At 41.4% G+C, this 23,235-nt stretch overlaps 2 protein-coding genes across 5 annotated transcripts in view; one reads left to right on the forward strand and one right to left on the reverse strand.

Moving 5' to 3' along the window:
• adar (adenosine deaminase RNA specific) lies at positions 1-18,809 on the reverse strand. Of its 3 annotated transcripts, none has more exons than XM_034697451.1 (16): positions 18,682-18,809; positions 10,066-11,789; positions 9,508-9,827; positions 8,725-8,920; positions 8,216-8,406; positions 7,679-7,814; positions 7,249-7,487; positions 6,871-7,027; positions 5,695-5,863; positions 5,396-5,489; positions 5,157-5,273; positions 4,850-4,977; positions 4,558-4,740; positions 4,354-4,466; positions 3,749-3,876; positions 1-2,645 (listed from the first exon to the last, which is right to left on the reverse strand). In XM_034697451.1, the coding sequence occupies exons 2-16, from the start codon at positions 11,659-11,661 to the stop codon at positions 2,321-2,323; spliced, it is 4,092 nt and encodes a 1,363-aa protein (XP_034553342.1). In that variant the 5' UTR covers positions 11,662-11,789; positions 18,682-18,809; the 3' UTR covers positions 1-2,320. The 3 variants fall into 3 exon arrangements, with proteins under 3 accessions (XP_034553342.1, XP_034553343.1, XP_034553344.1); XM_034697452.1 differs by lacking the exon at positions 18,682-18,809 and adding an exon at positions 16,057-16,406; XM_034697453.1 differs by lacking the exon at positions 18,682-18,809 and adding an exon at positions 11,954-11,978.
• LOC117822620 (neuronal acetylcholine receptor subunit alpha-7-like) overlaps positions 16,142-23,235 on the forward strand; it is a 15,659-nt gene continuing 8,565 nt past the window's right edge. The window contains exons 1-3 of one of the 2 annotated variants that reach the window (XM_034697454.1): positions 16,142-16,452; positions 21,144-21,208; positions 22,505-22,644. In XM_034697454.1, the coding sequence (XP_034553345.1) occupies positions 16,409-16,452; positions 21,144-21,208; positions 22,505-22,644 (249 nt within the window). In that variant the 5' untranslated portion in view covers positions 16,142-16,408. The remainder of the gene's footprint in view (positions 16,453-21,143; positions 21,209-22,504; positions 22,645-23,235) is intronic. The other variant, XM_034697455.1, reaches the window with a different exon arrangement.

The raw sequence follows: 23,235 nt of genomic DNA on the forward strand, positions 1-23,235 counted from the left end.
TCCTGGAACATTGCTACTTTTTTTTATTTCTGCTCCAAACTCCATAGGTAAAAAACAGCATGTTCAATTAAAACAATGTTAGAAAAGCAATTATAGATGATTTACAAAATATATACATTAAACCTACACATGTACATACACACACAGTCTATTTACAACATTAAACTTGAACACCAATTTGTCTGCATATTGGTGGGGTCCAAAAGTCTGAGTCCAATATCAAGAAGTACGTTTTAGTGATTAAAACTACAAACAAATAACTCCTTAAGCTCCTTAATCAAAACATTTAAATCCAACGTTTGCTATTTTAATGCAATCTTTAAGCTAATGCAACAAACACTTAAAACAAGATTCCACTTCCTGCTGTAACCGGATAAAGGACTTTCTCTGAAAAATGTTTCCCACTTCTTTACAAGTCATAGTTGAAGTCTTTCTTAATGAAAACAAAGGTGTTTATCACAACTGAAGGCAACAATAAAGTCTTCTATTAAAGCTTGAACTCCAGGGCTGCAGTAAAAGAGCAAACTGCGTATCGATTCCTTCTTGGCATGTCGTAAAATCTTTTATTCTCTTGAAAAACTATAGCTCTGCACATGCATCAGAGCACCACCAAACTGTCCATGGTATTATGGAGTGCTGACCTGTTTGAGTCAGTTGTAGTGGTCAGACTTCAAACATAAGAAACATCTGTGGGAGCAAGCTTTAACAGATTACTAAATATCTGTGACATAATCTTCAGGTGTGCTCAGGTTAGTCTTAAAACAAAATCTTTCCTCAAAACGCTCTGTATAAGTGAGAAAATGTCAAATAAAATACCATGATCAAAACAGTTTGCTCTCTTCTTACTGCATTCATAAAAAGTAAGAGGGATATTTTTTTACAGTTCTTCAGTTTCCCTTTTTAAAGTGAACTTTTGGAACTGGACTCAGGCTTTCGGACCCCACCCTGCATCTGTGTGTCCATGTATATGTATAAACCTGATGTATATATTGCACCATCCATTGACATGTAATCAAACGAAAGATCAGCTCATATGCTCTCCTTAGACAACACAACTGACCTCACTTTGTATTCGTCAAGAGCTGGCCATGCTGGAGATCCTGGAGAGCCTTTTCTGATCGAGATGTATAAAACAGTGTGCAGGTAGGCTGCAGGCAGGAGAGTCCACTCTACAGGACTCTCCAACATGGCCAGCGGTTGATGAACTGATTGAGAGAAGTGAAAAAAAAAAAAAAAAAAAAAGATATATTCAAAATCACACAGAAACAACATAAAAAAGGTAACCCTCTGAGGCCATGACATAAGAAATGGATTCAAAAGCACAAAGCACAGAGAGTTTATGGGACTGATGAAAGGGGCTGCTTGACCTATTCTAACAGCAACAATGGCAACACGTGGATGAAAAGACGGCTGAGTGTGTGCAGGAAGTTTGAATTGTACACAAAGAGGGGCCTGGATGAAGGATTGAGTGTGTGTACAGGATGCTTAAGCCTTGTATCTTGAAGAATAAATGCTTGGTTGTTTGTGATCAGAGTAACAGCTCAAATTAAGCTTCTTCGTATGTACAGTGAAAGCCTCTTGTACTCCTTGTTTACTTATTACATATCACTTGAGTGATCCTTGCTGAGAGCATCCCCCCCTTGGCTTCTTCTTGAATTTCCACGCATTTGAACACGGAGCAAAAAAATAAAAAGCACTTGATGGCAGAGGACTTGAACTCCAAATTAACCTAAATCACAAACACAAACACAAACATGGCTACTAAGTCACGCCATATGGGGTCGAAAGCCAATTAGCAGCACTTGTAAGCTACTTTAGCTCTCATGGCAAAATTAGACAGCAAACAGTCGACTGAAGAGGACAAAATCAAACAGGTCCAAAAATGAGTTCACACATCAAGTGGAAGAGTGGAAAAACATGGCAGTATATGCCAAACGATACAACAAATTACAATATGAAGCAAACCCAGATATAAACGGTATGAAGGAAGCTGACCAAAACAGTAACCCCGATTTGCTGCAATGTTTACTATGATGTTTTACCGATTTCAAACTACTTCCTTTTTATCTGTAGTGTTTACTGAATTCTGTACACCATTAGATCTCTGTGACCCAGCTCAGCCTCACCATGTTCCGCTCACCAATCATGTCCTTATTCATCTCTTTTCCTCTCCACCAAGTTCTATTAGAAAAAACAGTTCTGGCCACCACTTCCATCAAACCCACATTTTAAATCAGTCCCTGCCTTCTGCTCCCCCCCACATCCCGCCCCCTGCATATTAACCGTACACTACCCACTTCAACACACACCCTACACTGCTCTATGCCTCCTCTGTCTTGAATTCCATTGCTGCTCCGTTTCTACTGCCGCCGTATCCCAATGACAAACCCACCCCATTGTTCCTGCTTCCCTCCCCTGACTCAAAGCTCTTCTCCTCGAGGGGTTTGCCGATCCAGGCGCCATAACCGTGGATGCTGAGAGCTCGGAAGAACTGCTGCTTGGCTTGCTGGAAGAACACGGCCGACATCTTGGCCTGGGAGTAGGAAGGCACGGTGAGGAGGTCAGCGCGGCCACACCGCTGGCACAGAGAGCGGAAGAGGCAGAAGAGGTTGGACTTGGACACTCTGGATACGCTCAATTTGGTCCTGGGGGGGAAGATAACAGAGGGCTTATCAGTTGAGACATAAAAGAAGTGTGACAGTCATAGAAAACATCATAGTCTCTCTTGCTTCAAGCAGGCATGACTTTGTTTTTCTTTTTTCTGATGATCTAATTATGAGGAATGCAACAATGTCAAAATCTTATGACATGATAATATCTTGATAATAAGTCCACAGTATGATATCTAATCTAAATCAAAAACAAATGAAGACTTGGAAAAAAGCCATGTATTTAAACTTTGGCTTCAGCATGTTTACAAACCTTCTGAATCCTTGGCTGTAGATCTTTGGCTATAAATTCAGTGATACGACTTGTGATTTCTTGAGAGGTGGCTGGATTTTTTCCTTGCATCTTCTTAAAAACTTTTCGGGGTGACGATTGTCAGAGTGGCTTTCCATATTACTCATGTTCCCTGGCGTGCAGCTCACCGCAGTCTGGCAGTGTCTGCATTTTGTTTCCGTCACCTTTTCTCCGTTCTCATTTCTTCACACAGGGAAACCAAAATGCTTCCACATGTCAGAATTAAAAGCCGCTGGAGAATCCACAGTTTCAAAATCGTCTCTCTGTTCTCTCTCGCCACTAACACTGGTGCCATGTTTGCTGTACTACATCTGAGGCGCCGAGCAGGGCACAAAGGAGGATGGGAGCACATGGAGACACTTTTGCTTTCATGATGTCCTGAAATTGACACTACTGTCACATCCTTATTAATTATATTTCTTCTGTTAGGATGTGTTGTTACCAGCAGAATCAGCCCACAGTTAAATGAGATGCACATCGCTAACTTACATTGAAGGATAACCCATTGTGATAACTACAAATAACTCTTCAGGAGCCGAATTGGAATGTGTCTTCACAATAATCGTGTTTGATTGATGTCAAGAGATCCAAACCTCAGAAAATCCTGTTTTATAAAGTGTTTCAGATGTAAACTGAGCTTCTGGGTGGATCAATTCAAGTCCCTGCTTAAGTAAATAATTCAGAGTCTTTGGTGGATTTATACAAAAGCACTCCATTACAGAAAGACCAAAACACTGATCAGCTTCACTACAATACACCTCAAAGCGACAGGTGTTTTTTGACATACCCATCCAGATTCCCCTTCGTTCCATCCAGCACCTCCACACTGTGCTTATCAGGAAAGCTCCAGTTCACGCTGGACTCCTTGGTCTTGCCAATGTGACGGGTGGAGTCGTACACGCTCACCCTGCCCACCTGCGGTCCAGCCAGGTGGTGTGGGAGAAAGCAAAAAGAGAGACGGAGAGCATGTTTTGTTAAATAATGCTAATTCAGCCCCTCAGTGTGAGTCAGCGATTCCAAACAGTGCGTACAAAATGAGCTTTGTAATGCATGTGTCACAGTGTGTGTCGATTAGCGTGGTATATACAACCAACCACTCGTGTGCAGACGGCCAAGAAAGTGTTGAAAAGAGGCTGAAACACAGAACAAGCTGAATTTTGTTCGTCTGCCAGCATCTGTTTTTCTCAGTGACTTCATTGGGCGGCGTGACAGTGACCTTACCTGCTTGTTGTTAATTGATTGATGAGCCAAATTTTTAAAAGACGAGCAGCAAAGAAACAGTTGTTCAGGCACAATAAGAGCGTTGGCAGCATAATTCATTAAATTAGTGAGATGACCTCAATACCCCTGATTAATGTCCACTTGTCACATTGCCAAAACTTGTGTTATTACCTCTGGGTGGTTGAGCATGAAGGGAGGAGGGAGACTTTGGGTGAAGGCTTTACCGTCTCTGGCCAGTCGGCAGCAGACAGCACGTGTCAGGTGACCGTGACTGTACAGATAGCCTGAGAGATTACAGAAGGCAAAGACAGGGTGTTAAAAACAAATCTGAATGAAGAAGCTGTTCTTATGCTGGCAGGGAGAAGAGTGTTTTACCCAGAGTGATGGACTTCAGGTAGATGGGATGCAAGAAATGGGAGAGCAGTGCCCCCTGCAGACCCAACACGTTCCAGCGCAGGATTTTGTCACTGCAGCTCATGGTTCGTAGCCTCTCACCGTGCTGGATGCCGTCCCAGGTGGGCACAATGTCGCTGGACTCCACTGGAATGGTGCCCTCGCCTGAAACAAGCAACAACAAAGTAAAGTTTACATGTTCTGCTTACAGACCAGGTAGTTCAGAGAATTTCATCCAAGCATTGCACACTAATAAAAGGTGTCTGTCTCTTACCATTCTCCACTTTGGTGCGGAGTTTTCCCTGCTTGTTATTCTCAAACAGAGGCTGATGACCCTCAAGGTCATCCCCTGCCTCACTGCAGGACTTGTCAAAGAGAGCACCGTCCCCACAAGGTGCCGTGCTATAGACAGTAAGAACAGACATGAGATATTGATACCACACTCACCATAATGACCTGAGGTATGAAGGAGAAAGGAGCATATTGATCCAAACATGTAACACTGATGTCTGTGAGTAATGGGTGGGGCAGGACTGAAAGGGGAGAGCATGAGGAGAGAGGAAAACATCTGATACGCTCACCTGATGTAGAGGTGAAAGGTTATGTCCGATTTGACTTTCATTTTGTTATTGTCCCCTAGCTCAAATATGCTATCTTCTGCGCCATCGTGGTGCTTCAGCAGTTCACTGTACAGAAATCTGAGAGGAAATCAAAAGATGACTTAGACTTTAAAATAATGTCAGGCAGTCCGGGGTCTGGGAGAGGCAGTATTTTTAGAACAGAGGGAGAAACATTGACAAAGAGCAGGATCTATTTCTACCGAATGAATCCCCGTCTGGAGATGATCTCAGCGTGACAGTCATTAACAGTCTCCCCTTTAAGGCTCAGCTCCTCCCCTTTAACGCAGCGGTTTCCTGGCAGAGAAAAATGACAAACACATTCAGTGTCAAACAGCACAACAATGCAACGCCTCTTGGTCCTGCAGTGACCCACTTCTGTTCCTCACTACATGGGAAAATGCGCAGCATATTTTTTATGCGGCAACACACACTCTGAATCTCCTGTTACTGCCACTACTCTTTACTTATAAAGTTACATGCTTTGAGTATAGATATATACCAGTTCCCAGGCTGACAACAGTCCCCAGGCCCTCTCCCCTCCTCATGACAATGGTGGCCAGAATCTTGCGTCCCAGGAGGCTGTGCTGGATGCGTGTGGTCAGGGAGTTGAAACGCTGGTGGCTCAACATGGCTATCTGGTCGTGCAAAGTGCTGCCGCTCACTGGTAGCTGGAGAGAAGGATGAATACAGGACGAGACAGGCAGAAAGAACATAGAATGAGAGTTATATGAAGTACTGTGAGGCAGTTTGAACCGGTCATGAAAAAGACTCATGCTGAATGAAGGTTATGAATTGTTCATACAGAGGCCTTAATTGTCTATTTATTTAATTTATCTTCTCTTTTTAACTTCGACTGGTTTTAACTTTTGCTTTCTACCCTTATTCATTTTATTAATTGTATTGTATTGATTCTATTTGTTTTTAGTGTTTTCATGATTATGTCTTTTATTATTTTACCCATCTCTGTTGTTTTCTGTCTCTCTGTTCTTTTTGTGAAGCACATTGGGCTTCATGCTTGTATGTATGAAAGGTGCCATATAAATAAAGTTGAGTTCAGTTTAGAGGCATCAGTATGAACCTTTTTAATTGACTTTTTCTATATAATTATTTAAAAAGCATGTGCTGCCATCAGTTTGGACTCAGATGAAGTGAATTAAGCAGCCTGTAAGTCAAAGGACATTACCATAGTAAATAATTATGTCTTCCCAAACATTAATCAGGCTGTCTGTTTGAGTTTATGGTAGACAAAAAAATGCAGCTAGAAAATCTGTTATGTTTAAGTGTTGAATGTTAATGCTATCAATCCACAAAGTCAAAGCCCTCTGAAAGAGAGAGTGCTTTCATTCACGGTGAAGCAGAAACCCTGTTTTCTTACAGACTCTGTTTGTAATCCTTAAACTGCTTATGGACATTCAAGCTTTTGTTTTGTCGCTGAATCAGATTTGCTCACCTGAAGCTGTTTGTTACTACATGAAAGCCTTTACATTAATTAAGCCAGACTTACTCTTTTAACACAGCTAATGAGGTAATCAAAAGCGCTGGCTTTGCCGCTGCTGTTTCTGTAATCCCATTACATACTGCTTATTCCCATGCTGAGTCAGAGGAGGCACTATTGATGTCTGTGCTAGTTCAGATTTCTAGATACAAAATGTGAAAACATCGGGAAAATCGGTACCTCAGCGGGAATAAGCTCCCCAGTACGAGCTGCCTTCTCAGCTTCTCCTATTAGAACCCGTAGAGCAGCATCTGCCGCTTCCTGTTTTCCCTGCTTCTTGTTGGACGCACACACTGGAGGGAACCAGCGTCCACCCAGCTTAGCCTGGTAGGTGAACCTGAGCAGGAAGGGAAGAAAAAGGCAAAGAAAGTAGATTTAACAGGGTTTACTCACCTGAAGAGCCAATGAGAACATAGTTGTATTAAAACAAACGGTAGACAACCACAAATCCTTTGAGACTTAGCATGCTCCGCGTGGACTCCTTAGCAAGCCATGCGTAAGAGATTTTTCATCCAGTGTGTTCATGTTATTTGTGTTTGCTGTGCACTTCAAACATACTTAGGCTCATGTGCAGGCCCGGACTGGCCCACCAGTCGGATCTCAGCTGCAAAGCCGCGCGCTCTAGCATACTCCAGAAGACCTGACACAGCGTTGTTGTTCAGGTGGTTGATAAGGTCTCCTACTCCTGATTCGTGTGCTACTCGCAGCTCGTCAGCAGTCAGAGGGGGCAAAGATGGACACGCAGTCCCATAACCACTGCCTTCACTGTCGCTGGAGGAGCCCAGGGGTAACTGAGGCTGGAGAACAGAAAAAGTGGAAGAGAAGAGGAAGACAGATATGAGAATAGTAGTGAGCAGACATAGCAGAACTGTGTGACAGAGGCAACAAAATTGGGTTTTTCAGCCTGAGTCGCCTTTCGTCTCTCCGAAGTGCAAACTCCAGTTCTACCCTCCCAAAACAAACAACTCAAGATATTCTGTCTCCTCACCCTGTTGAGCTGCAGCTTCCCATCAGACATTAATTCTTTGACAGCCTCCTCTGCCGCCAACTGCCGGGCTGCCTTCTTGCTTGGAGCTGAGGCCTCTGGAAACAAGCTCTCTCCTACCTTCACCCTGTACATGAACCTGCACATGAAACAGAACGGTTGGATAAAGGTGAAAAGAAGAGAAGGGGAGAGACAACTTTTCACTCGTGAAACTGACATGAATAATGATAACACACTTGAGTGTACTACTCATGCAACAGATGCAGGCAGCATTTCTGGAAAGTATGATGAAACAAAAGTATGTATTGTAGTTTCCTGCAAGATGCCTAAAGGGGTAAGTATAAACTGAGAGAGTGGTGAGGGGTGAATGGACACAGATGGTATTGTAACTTTGTCAGCTGACTTCGGTGCACAGAACCAGAAATAGCTGATCAACTGCTACCCTGAGGAAGCAACCTAGGACCACAGAAAAACACTTGCAGTGTGGGGAAGGTCTACATCTAAGAGGACAAATTCAGAGGGAGTTGAAGCAGCTGGTACCTTGGGTCATGTGGTGGGCCTGCCTGCCTAGTGATGATGAATTCGATGGCCTTCCCGCTGCGCTGGCTGTACTCCATCAGGACAGACACCGGATTCTTCCCACCAGGCAGAGAGCGTGACAGTGGCTGGCGAGGCCCCTCCGTCGTGGCTTCCACACTCCCACAAGTCCCCCCTGTGCCTTCGGCCGGACCCTGGTAAGAAGTTAAGGAGACAAACATATCTCTTTAGTTTAGGCCTTCTTTGTTTTTGTGGCCACATTTTTAAAAACAATAACAACTGATATGATGTAAATAATTACCAAGGCTGGGAACAGTGGCAAACCAACTGTTGCTCCTATAACCTCTGAAACTTGTGTGAAGTAGATTGACATATCTTTGTTTTCTCTTATGGTTAGGGTTCAATGTTGCACTCTCTCTTTAAATTAAGTGTAGGACGAGCCTGATATTTAAAGCAACAGTTAATACAAGTCTTTCGTTTGTTGATTGGAGATTACTTGAACACAAACTTACACTGGTGTCTGGGTGTAGATCCATCACTTGGTCCATACTGGCAGCACTTCCCACCTCTCCCGTGCTCGTACCTCCTTGCATCTCCCCGATAAGAACGCGCAGGGTCGCTGCAGCGGCATCCTTTTTTGCCGTCTTCTTACTGGAAGCTTCTGCGGCAGGAAACAGCCTTCCGTTGAGCATCACCTGCATACGGAACCTGACAACCAGAGAGCCAATGAGAAGATACAATACAGCAATCTGCCAATACATGGTTTAATTTAGCAGCAACTGTTTTTTTCCCACACTACCGTGTTGTGTAAAAAGAAAAAAGGCATTTCAATTTCAAGTAGCAGCATCATATATCTTCATTAGAGCAGATTCATTTCTCACAGCTTTTAGAACTGATAGTTCTTTGGGTGGTTTACTGAGGGTAACAAACATGCTGGTGGAACAAACAAAATAAAATTATGCACATCACATAAAAAACTAGCCTGCGGGAAAAACCACTGCTTCAGTCCAGATTGTATTCATTTATTTTGGTCATACTACCATTTCTCTATGGGTTAGATCAGGATCTGCACTAAAATGTGAGGGGTTTTGTATTAGCTGTTATAATAACTCTTATACTAATGACAAAAATGCAGTACTCAGTATTGATTGGTCAATACATTATCCTCTTAGTAAGATCAGTGTTGGCCTTGGTGCATCCCTAATTACAGTTCAACAATAGAGCATGAGGACACAGACAATGACAATCAGGCAATCAATGAAAAGCTTACATTGAAAACAGACAAAGTGACTGACCTTGGATCATGAGAAGGTCCTGACTGGTCAAGGAGCAGGAACTCACAGTTCTGGCCCAGATACTGGGCATACTCCATGAGGCCGCTGACAGGGTTCTTTAGTCTCAACTCCTGTAATTTGGCCAACAGGTTCTGTGGAGGGGGAGCAGCCAGTGACACAGCGACAGTTCCTACAGAATGATTCTTCTCCGCTGCTCGTTTCTCAGCGTCTGTCTCCCGCCGTATGGTGTTGAGGAATTCTGGGATGTCGTCTGTGGCCCACTGTCCTTCAGTGGTTTCCTCGTCTTGAGATGAGGATGAAGGCGGGTGGGAGGAATGCGACTGGAAAAAAGGGGTTGATGATGAGTGTTAATAAAACCAGGGTAGAGGTGATAGCGTTTGCTGAATATGAGGTGAACACACCCTGCACATCTTCTAGGGGACTGTTTTCTTTTCTGCTTTACATATGTGTAGTTGTAAGACTACGGTTTTATGGAATAAATACATTTAATCTTTAATAAATAGATTTAGTCTGCAAGGGTTCGCAGTTACAACAAATACAGAGCTAAATGTGACTTACCACTTCCTTCCCACTTTGCTCAGGTGTCCAGTTCTCTGATTGTGGCAGTGGCTCCAGGCCTGGTATTGAAAGTAGCGATGATGACGACAGACACATGGACCCTCCTCTCTTCTCGCCCTCTATCGACATCGCAACCTCCTCCGGCTTAAAGCACTGAGCTTTAAGGATCCTCTCCATCCTTTCTCTGCGGTGGTCTGAGAGCTCCCAGGTGGGAGGGTTGACCTCTCCATTCTTAATGACTTCACCTTGCTTCTCCAGGGCGTAGAGGGTGGGATTGACCTGCTTTGCATTCCTAAGACCTAGATTCTTGGCTATGACAAGAGAAGTGGCTTCCCTTGAACGCAGGAGATACTGCAGAACCAGCTCTTTCTGCTCCGACATGGTGGGAGGATGAGGTTCCTTATCAGTGGAGCTGGTGGAGCTGGGGTGTCGTTTCTCGTGGGGCGGACCTATAGCTGGTGACTGGGATAGTTCAGAGTCTGATGACTCTAAAGAGGAGAAGTGAGAAGAAGTGGATTCTGTGTCCGAGCCCTCTTCTTTGGTTTGTCCGCGGTATTCTGCTGTTACTGTTTTCGGCTCAACCTTAGCTTCAGGTTTTAGAGGTTGTTCTGAGCCGACACAGAGATGCGACGATGGACTTTGTGTTTCAGAGTTTTGAACGTCCTCGCCTCTGAGAGGTTCTCTGTACAGACTCCACTCAGGAGGGAGGAGCCCTTGCTTGGAGGCCTTCTTCGAACGCTCCAAAGAGTAGAGAGCCCTGTTAACTATGCTTTTGGGCAAATGGAGCTTTTTAGCTAAAGACTTTGCAGGAATAGTTTCACTTGGTTGTAAAGCTGCCAAAGCCCTGTGTACTTGGTCTTGGATTTCAGGAGTGAGGTGGATGTTAATTCTTGTGTAACTCACACATCCTGAGCTGCTGGATGAAGAATGTTGGTCAAACCTCTCTGCTCCTCTGTTGTTATGTCTGTCTCGGTGAAGGGACAAATTCTGAAAATCTTCATAAAGAGAGTCTGTTTGGTTGCCCCACTGCCTGTTGGGGTAATAGCTGAGGTTTTGACTCAGGTGTGGAGGACCAGGGGAGCCTCTGGGAGCTCTTACACTTTGCTGGTATGAAAAATTCCGGTCCTGACTAAACCCCCCTCTACCTCTAGGGCTGCTGCTGGAGTTTGGGTATCTCTGGTTGCCCCTACCTCCACCACCACCACCACCACCACCACCACCACGTGGGCTCACTCTGAACTGTGGCGCTTCACTATTCTGTCCTCGCAAGAACTCAATCTGGTGGTGCCTGAATGAATTGGGACCGGGGCTGGGACTGTAATTGTAATTATAAGAGCTGTTGTAAGGCACTGGTGTATGTGCCCCTATATTGTGATTTGGGATGAGTGGAGCGGAGGGGATGAGAGATGGGGGCTGTATGGGAACAAAGGAATGGCCGGGACTGTGGTAGTAGCTTGAATATGGACTCTGCTGTGGGCCAGATCTAGGGTTGAATGAGGCAGGGCCAGGTCTGTGGTCTCTGTCCTTGGCCTGGAAGTCGGGCGAAGGATGCCTGTGGTAGTGGTCTCTTGAAAGGCCTCCTCTCCCTCTGCTCATAGCGCAGGGGTTGAGCGTGGAGGGGGCCGGTGCAGCTGTCTGTGCAGCTCAGTATGAGTGTACGTCCTCGAGCACTAACAACAGACCCTGACCGAGGGTAAGGGCAGGTTACCGAACATTGAGAACACCTGAAACACAAACAAAGGTCAACGTCAGGAGAACATCAATAACATCAGAAATCAATAGCACAAAGCTAATTGAATTGTGGAAAATGAGCAGTATCCAGAAGGGTGAGGCAAACTGTTGTTCCAGCCAATAACACAAGTTTAGACCCTTTTGGCAAACCTCCAACCTGCTCAAGTGTCCTTGGGGAAGTCAGTGAGTCTATACCAGTTCCAAGGACACAGTTTCTAACTTGATGAAACACTCGTTCCTTCCTAAAAACAAAACAAAGAGTGGACAGAGTAGGACAGGCTCTAACACATGCCGACACTTTCAACTTTTCTGTATATATCTTCAGATTAGAGCCTTCAGGGATACTGCAGGGTGACATATTGTCCCTCCCAGTCACACTGAAACTTAATCCCAGGGTAAAAGGATGGTGATTAATAATTCAGACCTTCTTGTGACTATTCCGTTTTATTTCTAGCCTTACAAATTATTGCTGGATCTGGATCCATAGCGGAGAGGGAAAGTGAGACACTGATGCAGACAAAAAGGACGGCTCCAAGGACACAGAGGCGTTTTCGGGCTGCCTGTCAGTGACGAGCTTTGTACTGAAAACCATGCAAATGCTAGCTGACAGTTCTGACTATAATGAGTGGGATTTGCACAGCCAGGTTTATTCCTTCCTCCAAAAACAGAAACACGTTAAAAACACTGACTGAGTACGAATGCAGTTCAGAGTATGGTCCAGAATTTCAATATCCTTCCTTGGTACAACAAACATTGATTCTGCGTCAAGTGTCATATCTGACATCACTCAATAATGTCTATGCCACTGAGACTGAAAACAAGAAGACACCTAATACTGAGTCAGGTTTCAAGCCCTCTGGTGCTCAGCAACACAGGTCTGTCACATAGAGCTGAGCAGGCCTAAACGCCAACACGTTAATAGAGAACACCACAGTGTTGGTACATCAGAGTAATAGGGACTGACAGGGCCGACATCCCAGGGGCCGGACGGGGCTTGAGCTGACTCATCTTGACCCTTGTACAGGGCAACAGTTGACAGACGAAATAACATCACTGTGTTTCCTGAATCCACTGTCATTATGCTTATCTTGGTTTGGAGCCTGTGCAGTCACATAGGCAAGACAACCTAGTTGACAGCTGATGGCTATACTGTTCTGCTCTCATGTGAAGATGCAGCTTGAAACCATCAATGCACAGTTTTAGAGATGTGACGTTGGCGAACGAGTCAGTCTTTTGAACGGCTCTTTTAAGTGAACGTTCCTTTTCTGTTTTATTATATTTGTCATTTTAATTGTGTTCTTTTATGTTTGTCTGAATGTTTCCAATGCTTTCAAAGTTTTAATGTTAAGCACATTGAGTTGCCCTCGTGTATGAAATGCGCTATACAATGTAGTTGCCTTGCCTTGCCTTGAAAGATGAGAACCGATTCGCAGTTGCGAACCGTTCATCTGGGAGCTGTTTTTATATGCAGATTGCCCTCGCTGCCTTCACGTGTCACCTGCGTGCCCCATGAGTCTTTTGTTCACACACTTGTGCATCGGTGTGTCCGTGTCGCGCAGCAATTCTCCGCCGAAACGCTTGAGGGCAGTGCGGTCTCTCTGATAGCCGGCTGCCTGCTTCCGGTCCCGTTACGATCTCTGTTTACTTTTCCACAGCGATTCAGAGCGTGTTATGTTAATCTACAGCTGATACATGTTGCTGTTTATCATACAGACATGATTACATGAAGAATAGAGAGGAGGAGATGAAATACACGGCCGATGTGCGGCCGATGTCCGGGATCCCGGAAGTGCTGTAAATGCGGGAAAGACAAAGCCGCCGAGCGGACCAATCACAGGGCTTGCGGTCCGCGTCGGCTCTACGTGGAGTTACATTTTGGAGGAGGTGCACGTCAGCTACGTGCGTAGGCCTCGGCGTAGGTACGGGAGCTACGCGGACCCCCGGCGTAGGGTACGCCGTTGATTCAACGCAGAAGTATATAACAGCCCTTATTGTCTACACTTTGTTATTGTTTACATTGTTCTGATGTGGATTCGAGTCAAGGAGCTGAGCTCCTGTTTGTAAAGTAGTTCCGGTGTAGAAACACTCGGTGGGGTAATACAATTTTGCATTCACAAATTGTATAATGTCCTAATTTTAATTTTTAATTTTAATTTTAAAATGTTTGTGTGGAAAATGTTACAGTGAAGTTGTTTTGCATGGAAGTTATCTGTAGCCTGCGCAGTTTTTATAGTGCCACAGCCAAGTTTTTTAGGTGAGGGAAAATTCAAAATAGTGATCTCATTGCCAAAGCATGGGGATATGACACCATCTTATATGGGGCGCCGTTTGTAAAGTTGTGCACACCGAAATTAACAGCAACATTTCTCCACATTTAGCTCCAAGACGTCATAAAAACGTAGAGTGATTTTTTAAAAGTCACTTTTTTATCACATTTAGAGGAACATTTGTGATCTTCTTCACATTTCATTTAGTTGTGAAAAATATATTAAGTTGAAATAATTGTTAAATCCAAATGCTAAATATAAATCTAAATGTTAAATGTAAATCTAAATATTAAATCTAAATCTAAATGTTAAATCTAAATTTAAATGTTAAATGTAAATCTAAATATTAAATCTAAATCTAAATGTTAAATCTAAATCTAAATGTTATATCTAAATCTAAATGCTAAATCTAAATCTAAATGTTAAATCTAAATCTAAATGCTAAATCTAAATCTAAATGTTAAATATATATCTAAATGCTAAATCTAAATCTAAATGTTAAATGTAAATCTAAATGTTGCTCTGCGATCCTAAATATTTAGCTGATATGCAAATTCACACTGCAGCCCAGCGGAAATACCAAAATAAAAGCTTCAGAAAGAGATACAGACTTAGCAATAGCAACATAGCTTGTTCGTACCATAGACTGGGTTAGTTCTGTCTCTGAGCGTTGTGAAAGCCCTTTATAGCCTCCAAAACTGCCTATGCGGCATTTTTATGGTGGGCAGTCCGGCTAGTAACCCGTAGGAGTCATACTGACAGACTATGGTTGGGATAAATGTATCGCTTTATGAAGCTTTTATTTTGGTACTTCCGCCGGGCGGCAGTGTGAATTTGTATTGGGCGCTGTTAGTACCAAAATAAAAGCTTTAAAAATTGATACATATATCCTAACCATAGTCTGTCAGTACTGACTCTTACGGGTTATAGCCGGTAAAAATGCCGCATAGGCCGTTTTGGAGGCTATAAAGGGATTTCACAACGCTCAGAGACAGAACTAACCCAGCCTATGGTACGAACAAGCTAAGTTGCTATTGCTAAGTCTGTATCTCTCTCTGAAGCTTTTATTTTGGTATTTCCGCTGGACTGCAGTGTGAATTTGCATATCAGCTAAATATTTAGGATCGCAGAGCAACATTTAGATTTAACATTTAACATTTAGATTTAGATTTAGCATTTAGATATATATTTAACATTTAGATTTAGATTTAACATTTAGATTTAGATTTAATATTTAGATTTAGATTTAACATTTAGATTTAGATTTAATATTTAGATTTAGATTTAATATTTAGTTTTACATTTAACATTTAGATTTAGATTTAACATTTAGATTTAGATTTAACATTTAGATTTAGATTTAATATTTAGATTTACATTTAACATTTAGATTTAGATTTAGCATTTGGATTTAACAATTATTTCAACTTAATATATTTTTCACAACAAAATGGAATGTGAAGAAGATCACAAATATTTCTCTAAATGTGATAAAAAAGTGACTTTTAAAAAATCACTCTACGTTTTTATGACGTCTTGGAGCTAAATGTGGAGAAATGTTGCTGTTAATTTCGGTGTGCACAACTTTACAAACGGCGCCCCATAATCTTATGGAATGTTTACAATGTCTAATGAAATTATTATCAATATTTCAGAATAATTCCCACCATTAGAGTATATATATATATATTGGTGGGATGTGTAAGTTTGAATTATTCTGATCCAAATCGTATCTTGTAACTGCTACCAGTAATTGTTTCCTTGATAAAATTTCCTTGACTTCTAAAAAATAAATAAATATAACACAGAGCCAAAGAGCCAGTCTTTTGAACGGCTCTTTGAAATGAACGGCTCCTCAAGATCCGGTTCCCTTCAAAGAGCCATAATCCCATCTCTAGTTTCAACTTAGCAGTGCAAAAAATATGAAACCACCCCAAAAAACACACGTAAATATCGCACGGGGTCCAAATGGACTCAGCTTTACAGAGCTCACCTACAGCTGCTGTGAAAAAAGTCGGAGTGATGAGAAGAACCTGACGATAAACACTGCTGCTCCTGCTGCGTCCTAAGAGTCAGAAGAGTCAAACCGAGATTCGTGAAGACTATAAGGAGACACTTTACGCGTGATCCGATCGTATACGTCTATCTCTCCTATTATTTAGGCTCAAATGCTTCCAACGCGCAGGGTCTCCCGCCTTTGTGATCAGTGATGTCCTCTCAGTGGCTTCAACTAAAACACCTGAGATGCTGCTGGCTTATAAATGTTGCATGCAGTGTTGTTAAAATGCGTCACTCAGATGTAACACCATGAAAGCATAAGCATAAGTCAAGGAAAAATCCACAGCATGACTCGTTTAGTAAGGAAAATGGTTGCAAAGAAACACCCTGGGTAAGTTTCGTTTTCTTTTCCACATAAGTTAGGTTTCCATTGTTGGTCACGTGACTCACAGAGGCGCAGCTAGGGAGCAGCCTATGAAAGAAGCAGTAAGTGGGGTGGACGTGATTTAGCAGCATTAACAAATACAAGATATGTATTTATTATTCCCCCACAATTGAAAAACTCTTCTCATTGGCCAGTCCCAAGCTTATCACTACAGTGGAGCTACAAGGACATCCTTTGCTTTGCTGTCTACAGTACACAGTGGCGCAGAGGAGACATGCTCAGATCAGATTCTCACATTAAAAATAAAAGGGAATGAAGTAGACTGATAGTAATGTAATACATTTTAGGAGATACAAATATCACAGAAAACACTCTCGTATCAGGATTGTGACAGGGTAGGAAAAACGTAAGAGTACTATTAGTTAAAGGTCACTATTATACATGAACCTCTTTTTCCACACACAGATCTATCAAGCTTATTAAAATACAAACACTAAAGAAGCTGAGGGAGTGCACTGACGAAGATATGACTAAATCAGCATCTATAATTATTTTATATTTAAAATGTTGCTACTTAAGAGTTGGAAGAGAGAAACAGCATCTCGATTTTCCTGTATGTCTTCGTATATATAGTGAAAATTGACAATTAAAACCTTTGAAACTTGAATAATTTCACCATAGTTAGGGAATCACTATACTGTGCTACAAAAAATGCACAGAATCCTGAAGACATGACAAGTTAGCAGTGTGAATTGATTTTATGACTGAGTAAAAGTGTGTTTTTAATTTAATTATCTAAAATAAATAATATGTTCACAGTTCAATATATTTGGGAAGTACATATTCTCTCTGTAAATATACATGTAAATATACAATGCAACAATTCTCCAAGCAGAATTCCATATTTCTATTTATTTAATTTTTTAACTACTATTTTTTTAAATGTAAAAACTACCTCTGCAACTCACCACTGCACTTTTAGCATATTCATTTAGCCTGTACATATTAGTCATGCCTATTTGTTGTTATTTTGTATTTATAGCTGATGTTATTATTATTATTATTTTTTGTATGCCTTATTCTTATGCCTTGTACAAAGAGAGCACAGTTTACCAAAGTCAAATTCCTTGTGTGTTCAAGCATAACTGGCCAATAAAGCTGATTCTGATTTAAAGGTCACTATTATACATGAAACTCGTTTTCCACACACAGATCTATAAACACTGATGTATAAGCTTATTAAAATACAAACACTAAAGAAGCAGAGGGAGTGCACTGACAAAGATGACTACATCAACATCTATCATTTCACCATAGTAGGGATTAATCACTACACTGCAATAATAGTACAATAAATGCACACAATCCTTTAGATATGGCAAGGTTAGCCGTGTGAATTGATTAATATGACTGAGTAATAATTTAATTGAATTGATCTAAAATGAATAATGTTCACAGTTCAGTATTTTAGAGAAGTACATATTCACTAAGTTGCTTGACAATGTTGCTTGCATGGCGCCTAGATCTCCGAAAACAGTGAGTACAGACAGTTTCTTTCACCATCGCCTTACTAATCATTATAAATAAAATCTGATTGATTGATATTAATCTTGACAACTCAAACTCGTGCTGTGATAAAAGTCAGGCAGGGTGTTTAAGTGTCCTCCTCGAAGTGAAACGATGGTCATTTCTTCTGAAGACACACTTGCCTAACAGAAATGCAGTTTGATGCTTTAAATTCTTCATTTAGGGTTCGTGCGTTTAAACACCTGGACGCACTTTACTACTCATTAAACACGTGTACGGTTTTTTTAAAGGATGTCTTCCTGAATGAAGGACAACAGATGGAAGTCCTCATCGTGTCTCCCATGCTTTTTGCTTGACGCAGACTTGAAACAAAAACAAGCCCCCGGTTATTTTCTGCATAAACTCACAGCTAAACACGAACAGCTACACGAAATAAAGGCGGTTTGATTCTCTTATAAACAAGAACAATATGTCCCTATGTACTATCCCAATGTGTTCCGATAAAGCCTCGGTACAGGGCGAAGTGGACATCGTTCCTCCTTCAGCTAACAGGAGCTAACCTGCTAGCTCCTCACAGGCGGCAGGGCACCGCACTACACTGCACCATTTCTATTTACCGCCTGCAGCACAGCTTGTCGTCATCGAAACTTCTTTACATGAAAGTCTTAAAAAATGACGAAGATAAAATTATGAACTTTCTTTTGTTACCTTCACTCGCAGAGCTTCGCCTCAGAGGGGCCGTGTTGCTATGCAATATTTTAATGCAGTGATACTAACAATCAATGAACTGGTGGGGGAAGAAGACACGTGCAATGGATGCGACCGACACAAACAAGCAGAGGTCGCATGTGGATGACGTACACACTTCGGCAAGGTTCACATATTTTTTGATCATGCACTTCGCATGCTTTTGCATTTAGGTGTTTTTTAAAAAATAGCTGCAGGTCAAAAGATTTTAACTTTAACAAGTTTACAGCAAAACGTGTTGCCTAGAGTTATTTTTTGTTTTTATTGAAGTTTATAACCACAAAAATACATCTTTATCATTAATCTTTTTCCACTTTCACAGCTGCATGGCTATATCTCAATGTTTAACAAATGGGCAAACTAGACAATAATAGCGAAACAAAAATGAAAGAAAAAAAAAAATATTTAAAAAATAGAATGAACAAAGCTTCTCTAAATCAAACAAGGCTATTCAATTTGAAAGAAATAAAATCAAGGTCAGTTGGCATATATTAAGGCAAGGCAGGTTTATTTATAAAACACCATTCATACAAAGAGCAATTCAAAGTGCTTTACAGAGTTAAAAACAAAAACCAGAACAGTAACAATCAACATAAACATACAGCAAACACTTCAAACATTTACATTTTAAATGCGGCCAGTTGTGTTTGGTCTACTCTCTCTCTCTCTCTCTCTCTCTCTCTCTCTCTCTCTCTGTCTCTCTGTCTCTCTGTCTCTCTGTCTCTCTGTCTCTCTGTCTCTCTGTCTCTCTCTGTCTCTCTCTGTCTCTCTCTGTACTTATGTAACTTAATGTACATAGTAAATAGTGTTGGGTCTTATAATTTATTTAAATTAGGAGGGATTATTATAAATAATCAGCCCCCTCACTGCTCTAAAGTCCATAACTTGCAGAGTCTTACTGTCGCGCCGGACACGGAATTAAGACCAAATGATTTGTCTAGAGTTTTACATATATCTTGCTTGAAAGGTTTTTGGCCAAATAGTACAATTTGAATGTATTCTTTAAGGCAGGGGTTCCCAAACTGTGGGTCTGGACCCCCTGGGGGGTCGCGAGACACAAATGGGGGGTCGTGAGATGTCTTCCAGAATGTTTTTTTTTTTTTTTAAAGTTAATCTAAAAATAGTACATTTTACCCATTATAGTAAAAATATCTCCAAAAATTGTAGCTGAACTTGAAATAAAACCTTGAAAATAGAAAATGTAATGAGTTTTCTGCCCTTCTTTTTTCCAGATGATTGCTAAGTTTGGGGTTAGTGGACCAAAATTACCCACGGTTAGATATCAAAAGCATCAGTAGCAGTAGGCTAATTCATAACAGCACAGGAATAAACAGCTAAATGCCGACCAGCTAAATGAAGCCACATGAATAAGATTGAGGGTCCAACACTTAATTTTTTTAAATAATAATATCACTGGTAAAATATTATTTTAATTAATTATTATTAATATTATTTTATCTATACTCCAGAGATTATTAAAGGGCAACTCTAATTAACAATGATATATAGTCATTTACAGAGGCATTTAAAAACAAACAAACAATGAGGTAGGGACCCACATCTTAAATATATGGCAATTTCATTTAATTGTAAACTAGAACAACTTGTATTTTCAAATATTCACTACTTCATTTTAGTGAAGCAGTTTGAATCAAATAAGACATGTTTTGTATTTTACCAACTTGTCCAGTGGGTGTCAGTAGGAGGCTACTCTTTGACATCTGTAGACCATGGACAGTTTATGCTGTAGACCAATTCCCTCTTCATGAAAGGCAAAACAGCTTCAAATAAATAACAGGCTTGTGGTGTTAATTACAAAACAATAGAATAATACTAATCTGTTTACTTAAGTGTTTTAGTATGTTTTGGTGTTAGATGTTGCCTCGTGGGTCGGATTATATGAAAACTTCTCAACCTTTCAGTTTAAATACCTTAATAACCGAAAGTATAATTCCAAAAACAGAATCAAAGGGTGCTCTTAGAAATGCAGTGTCGCTCCTCTGTTCATTACCAAGCTAAAGGGGAGGAAACAACCTGCAACAGTGCGCAACTCAAGGTAAAATGACAGAGGATGAAAGATGTGAGGACAGATAGGAGCATATCAAAAAGTCTGCAGGAAATGATCATTGAGCATAGAAGCATGAAGGGTGACTCTGACACACAGCGTCTCCCTCTTCAGAGGAGTATTCAATTCACTGCATCTCTCACCCACTCTGTCTCTCCTGCTCTCTCTCTTTCCCTCTTCCTCTCTCCTCCTTTCCCTCCTCTGCCGCCGCTGCTGGTATCTCATTCTCTCCACTTGTTTTCTATCTTCTTTTCCTGAGCTCGATCTCTACCTCACTCTCCTCTTCAAAAAAAAAAAGAAAATCAGCCGTCATAATCTCTTTTCATTTTTCCGTCTTCCACACTTTCTCTGTGAATAGTGAGGAATGCAGTATGTGGAAGGCTATGGCTCTCTGGCTGTTGATACTTTTGACTCTGCTACAGGGTAAGTGACTCTCCTTGGCATTATTGGTAGAACAAGTGTATCTTCTGCATGTGCTTATTATACTATGTTTGCTCTTGCATGTCAGTGCATCTGCTCACTCTGTCCTAAATGAGTGTGGTCGCATTAGCTTATTAGATGCAGAAAGAGTGACTGCTTGTGGACATAAAAAAAATATATTCAAATATCAACTTGGAATGTATCATTTTATTCCAGATTTCATAGCTTTTCATAGATAGATAGATAGATAGATAGATAGATAGATAGATAGATAGATAGATAGATAGATAGATAGATAGAAACAAAGACTGATGGATAATATGATAGAAAGAGAAGGGTGATAATGAGGCTGCTACTGGGTGATTTATTATGACTGGACATGACCCTAGGGGCTATTAATCTGATTTATACCATCTGTACAGCCATATTGAAGATGACTTAAGTCTAGTTAGATATATATAGATTTAACAACATATATGTAGTGCATAAATCTTGGATCTTTTTTGCACTGCACATGTTTTAAAAGCTGTGTTATCAGATCAGGCTCAGTGCAGCCATTCAAAGTATGAAGTAGTTTATAAACTTATTCAGCGGCCCATCAGTGACATCTCCCTCAATGTCTCAGTGATTGCCTCGTACAGACTGAATCAGGCGTGAATTAAAGAAGGGGTAAAGAGAGACAGTTGTCCGCTCTCATTGTTGTGGGTGCTCTGTGTGTGTCTGTCTGGGGTGTTTCAGTGTTTAATGGCCTCACTATTTCCTGCATAGAATGGAACTGACGTTTTTACGGTTGTGGAAAGACTCCGTCTGTCTGCTGGTGATTAATCAGAGACGTAATTGATTAGGGGGAACAGGATTCTTCTGCTCTCCCTTCTCTCTCTCTCTCTCTCTCTCTCTCTCTCTCTCTCTCCTTTCCTCTCTAACATTTTCTCTCTGTGTTCTCTTATCTTGTAATCCACTCTACAATATATCTCGGTGCTGCTTTAAGAGTGACCCCATCTTTAAAACATCACCTTTTCTCATACTCATTCTAAAAGCCCATTTTGATTTGAACTCCACTGGAGTGTGTCCACTTTCTCTCTCTCTATGTAAGTCTCTCCTTCTCCTTTATTCACCTGGTCTAAAATTTCTACACCACTGATACCCCCCTATCATTGTTACCACACAGTTTTTTGGCTTCAGTCCGGCTCCAGTGCATCCTCCTTGTCTTCTCTCACACAGCTTTACATCCATCACTTTTTATCTTGATCGACTCTACTGATTCTACTCCCCTCATGTCATCATTTCTCCCCTCTTCAGTGTCAGTGCAGGGTCCTCACCAGCGCTTTCTGCTCCGAGAACTGCTGAGAGACTACAATCCCATGGAGAGACCGGTGGCCAACGACTCTCAGGCTCTTACTGTTCAGTTCTCCTATACTCTGATTCAGGTCATGGATGTGGTAAGTATGGCTGAAATGTCCTGCTAAAAAAATATTAAAGTTCACTTTAAGTTCAATCATATTAGTAAAGGATCCCTCCCTTTATTGTTTTAACTCCATTTAACTGTGATGGCATGAATGTTGAAGTTACCAAAAGGTGCATTTCGACCAAGAGTTCCGGGGTCTTTTAGCCCCCAGAACTACTTTACCCGGAACTTAAGGGTTCCTGTGCCCTCATTGTTGTCTGCGTTTCGACTGCAGGTTGAAGTCCCGGGTAGATTTTGCAAATCAGGCCAGTGACGTATGGAGAGAAAAAAATTATACTAAATAATATTTTGAAATCTTAATAAAAAACTAAACTAGTATGCATTCCCAGGAACTCCCTCTGTGTTTCAACATCTGTTTAAACTCCATAAACACCATTACGTTCAACCAAAAGTCCCAGGACCTTTGAAAAGTACAACCCACCAAGCAGGGGCTTTTCAGGGGGGAGATTATCTACCCCTGAACTAAATTTAGACCCTGGTTCCTCCCTCCGGTCGAAACGCATGTAGTTCTGGTATAAAGTCCCTAGTTCCGGGGTAAAGTTCCTGCGGGGGAGAAATGCCTAAA

Source organism: Notolabrus celidotus, chromosome 12 (assembly GCF_009762535.1).
Source record: "Notolabrus celidotus isolate fNotCel1 chromosome 12, fNotCel1.pri, whole genome shotgun sequence".
Taxonomy (NCBI): domain Eukaryota; kingdom Metazoa; phylum Chordata; class Actinopteri; order Labriformes; family Labridae; genus Notolabrus; species Notolabrus celidotus.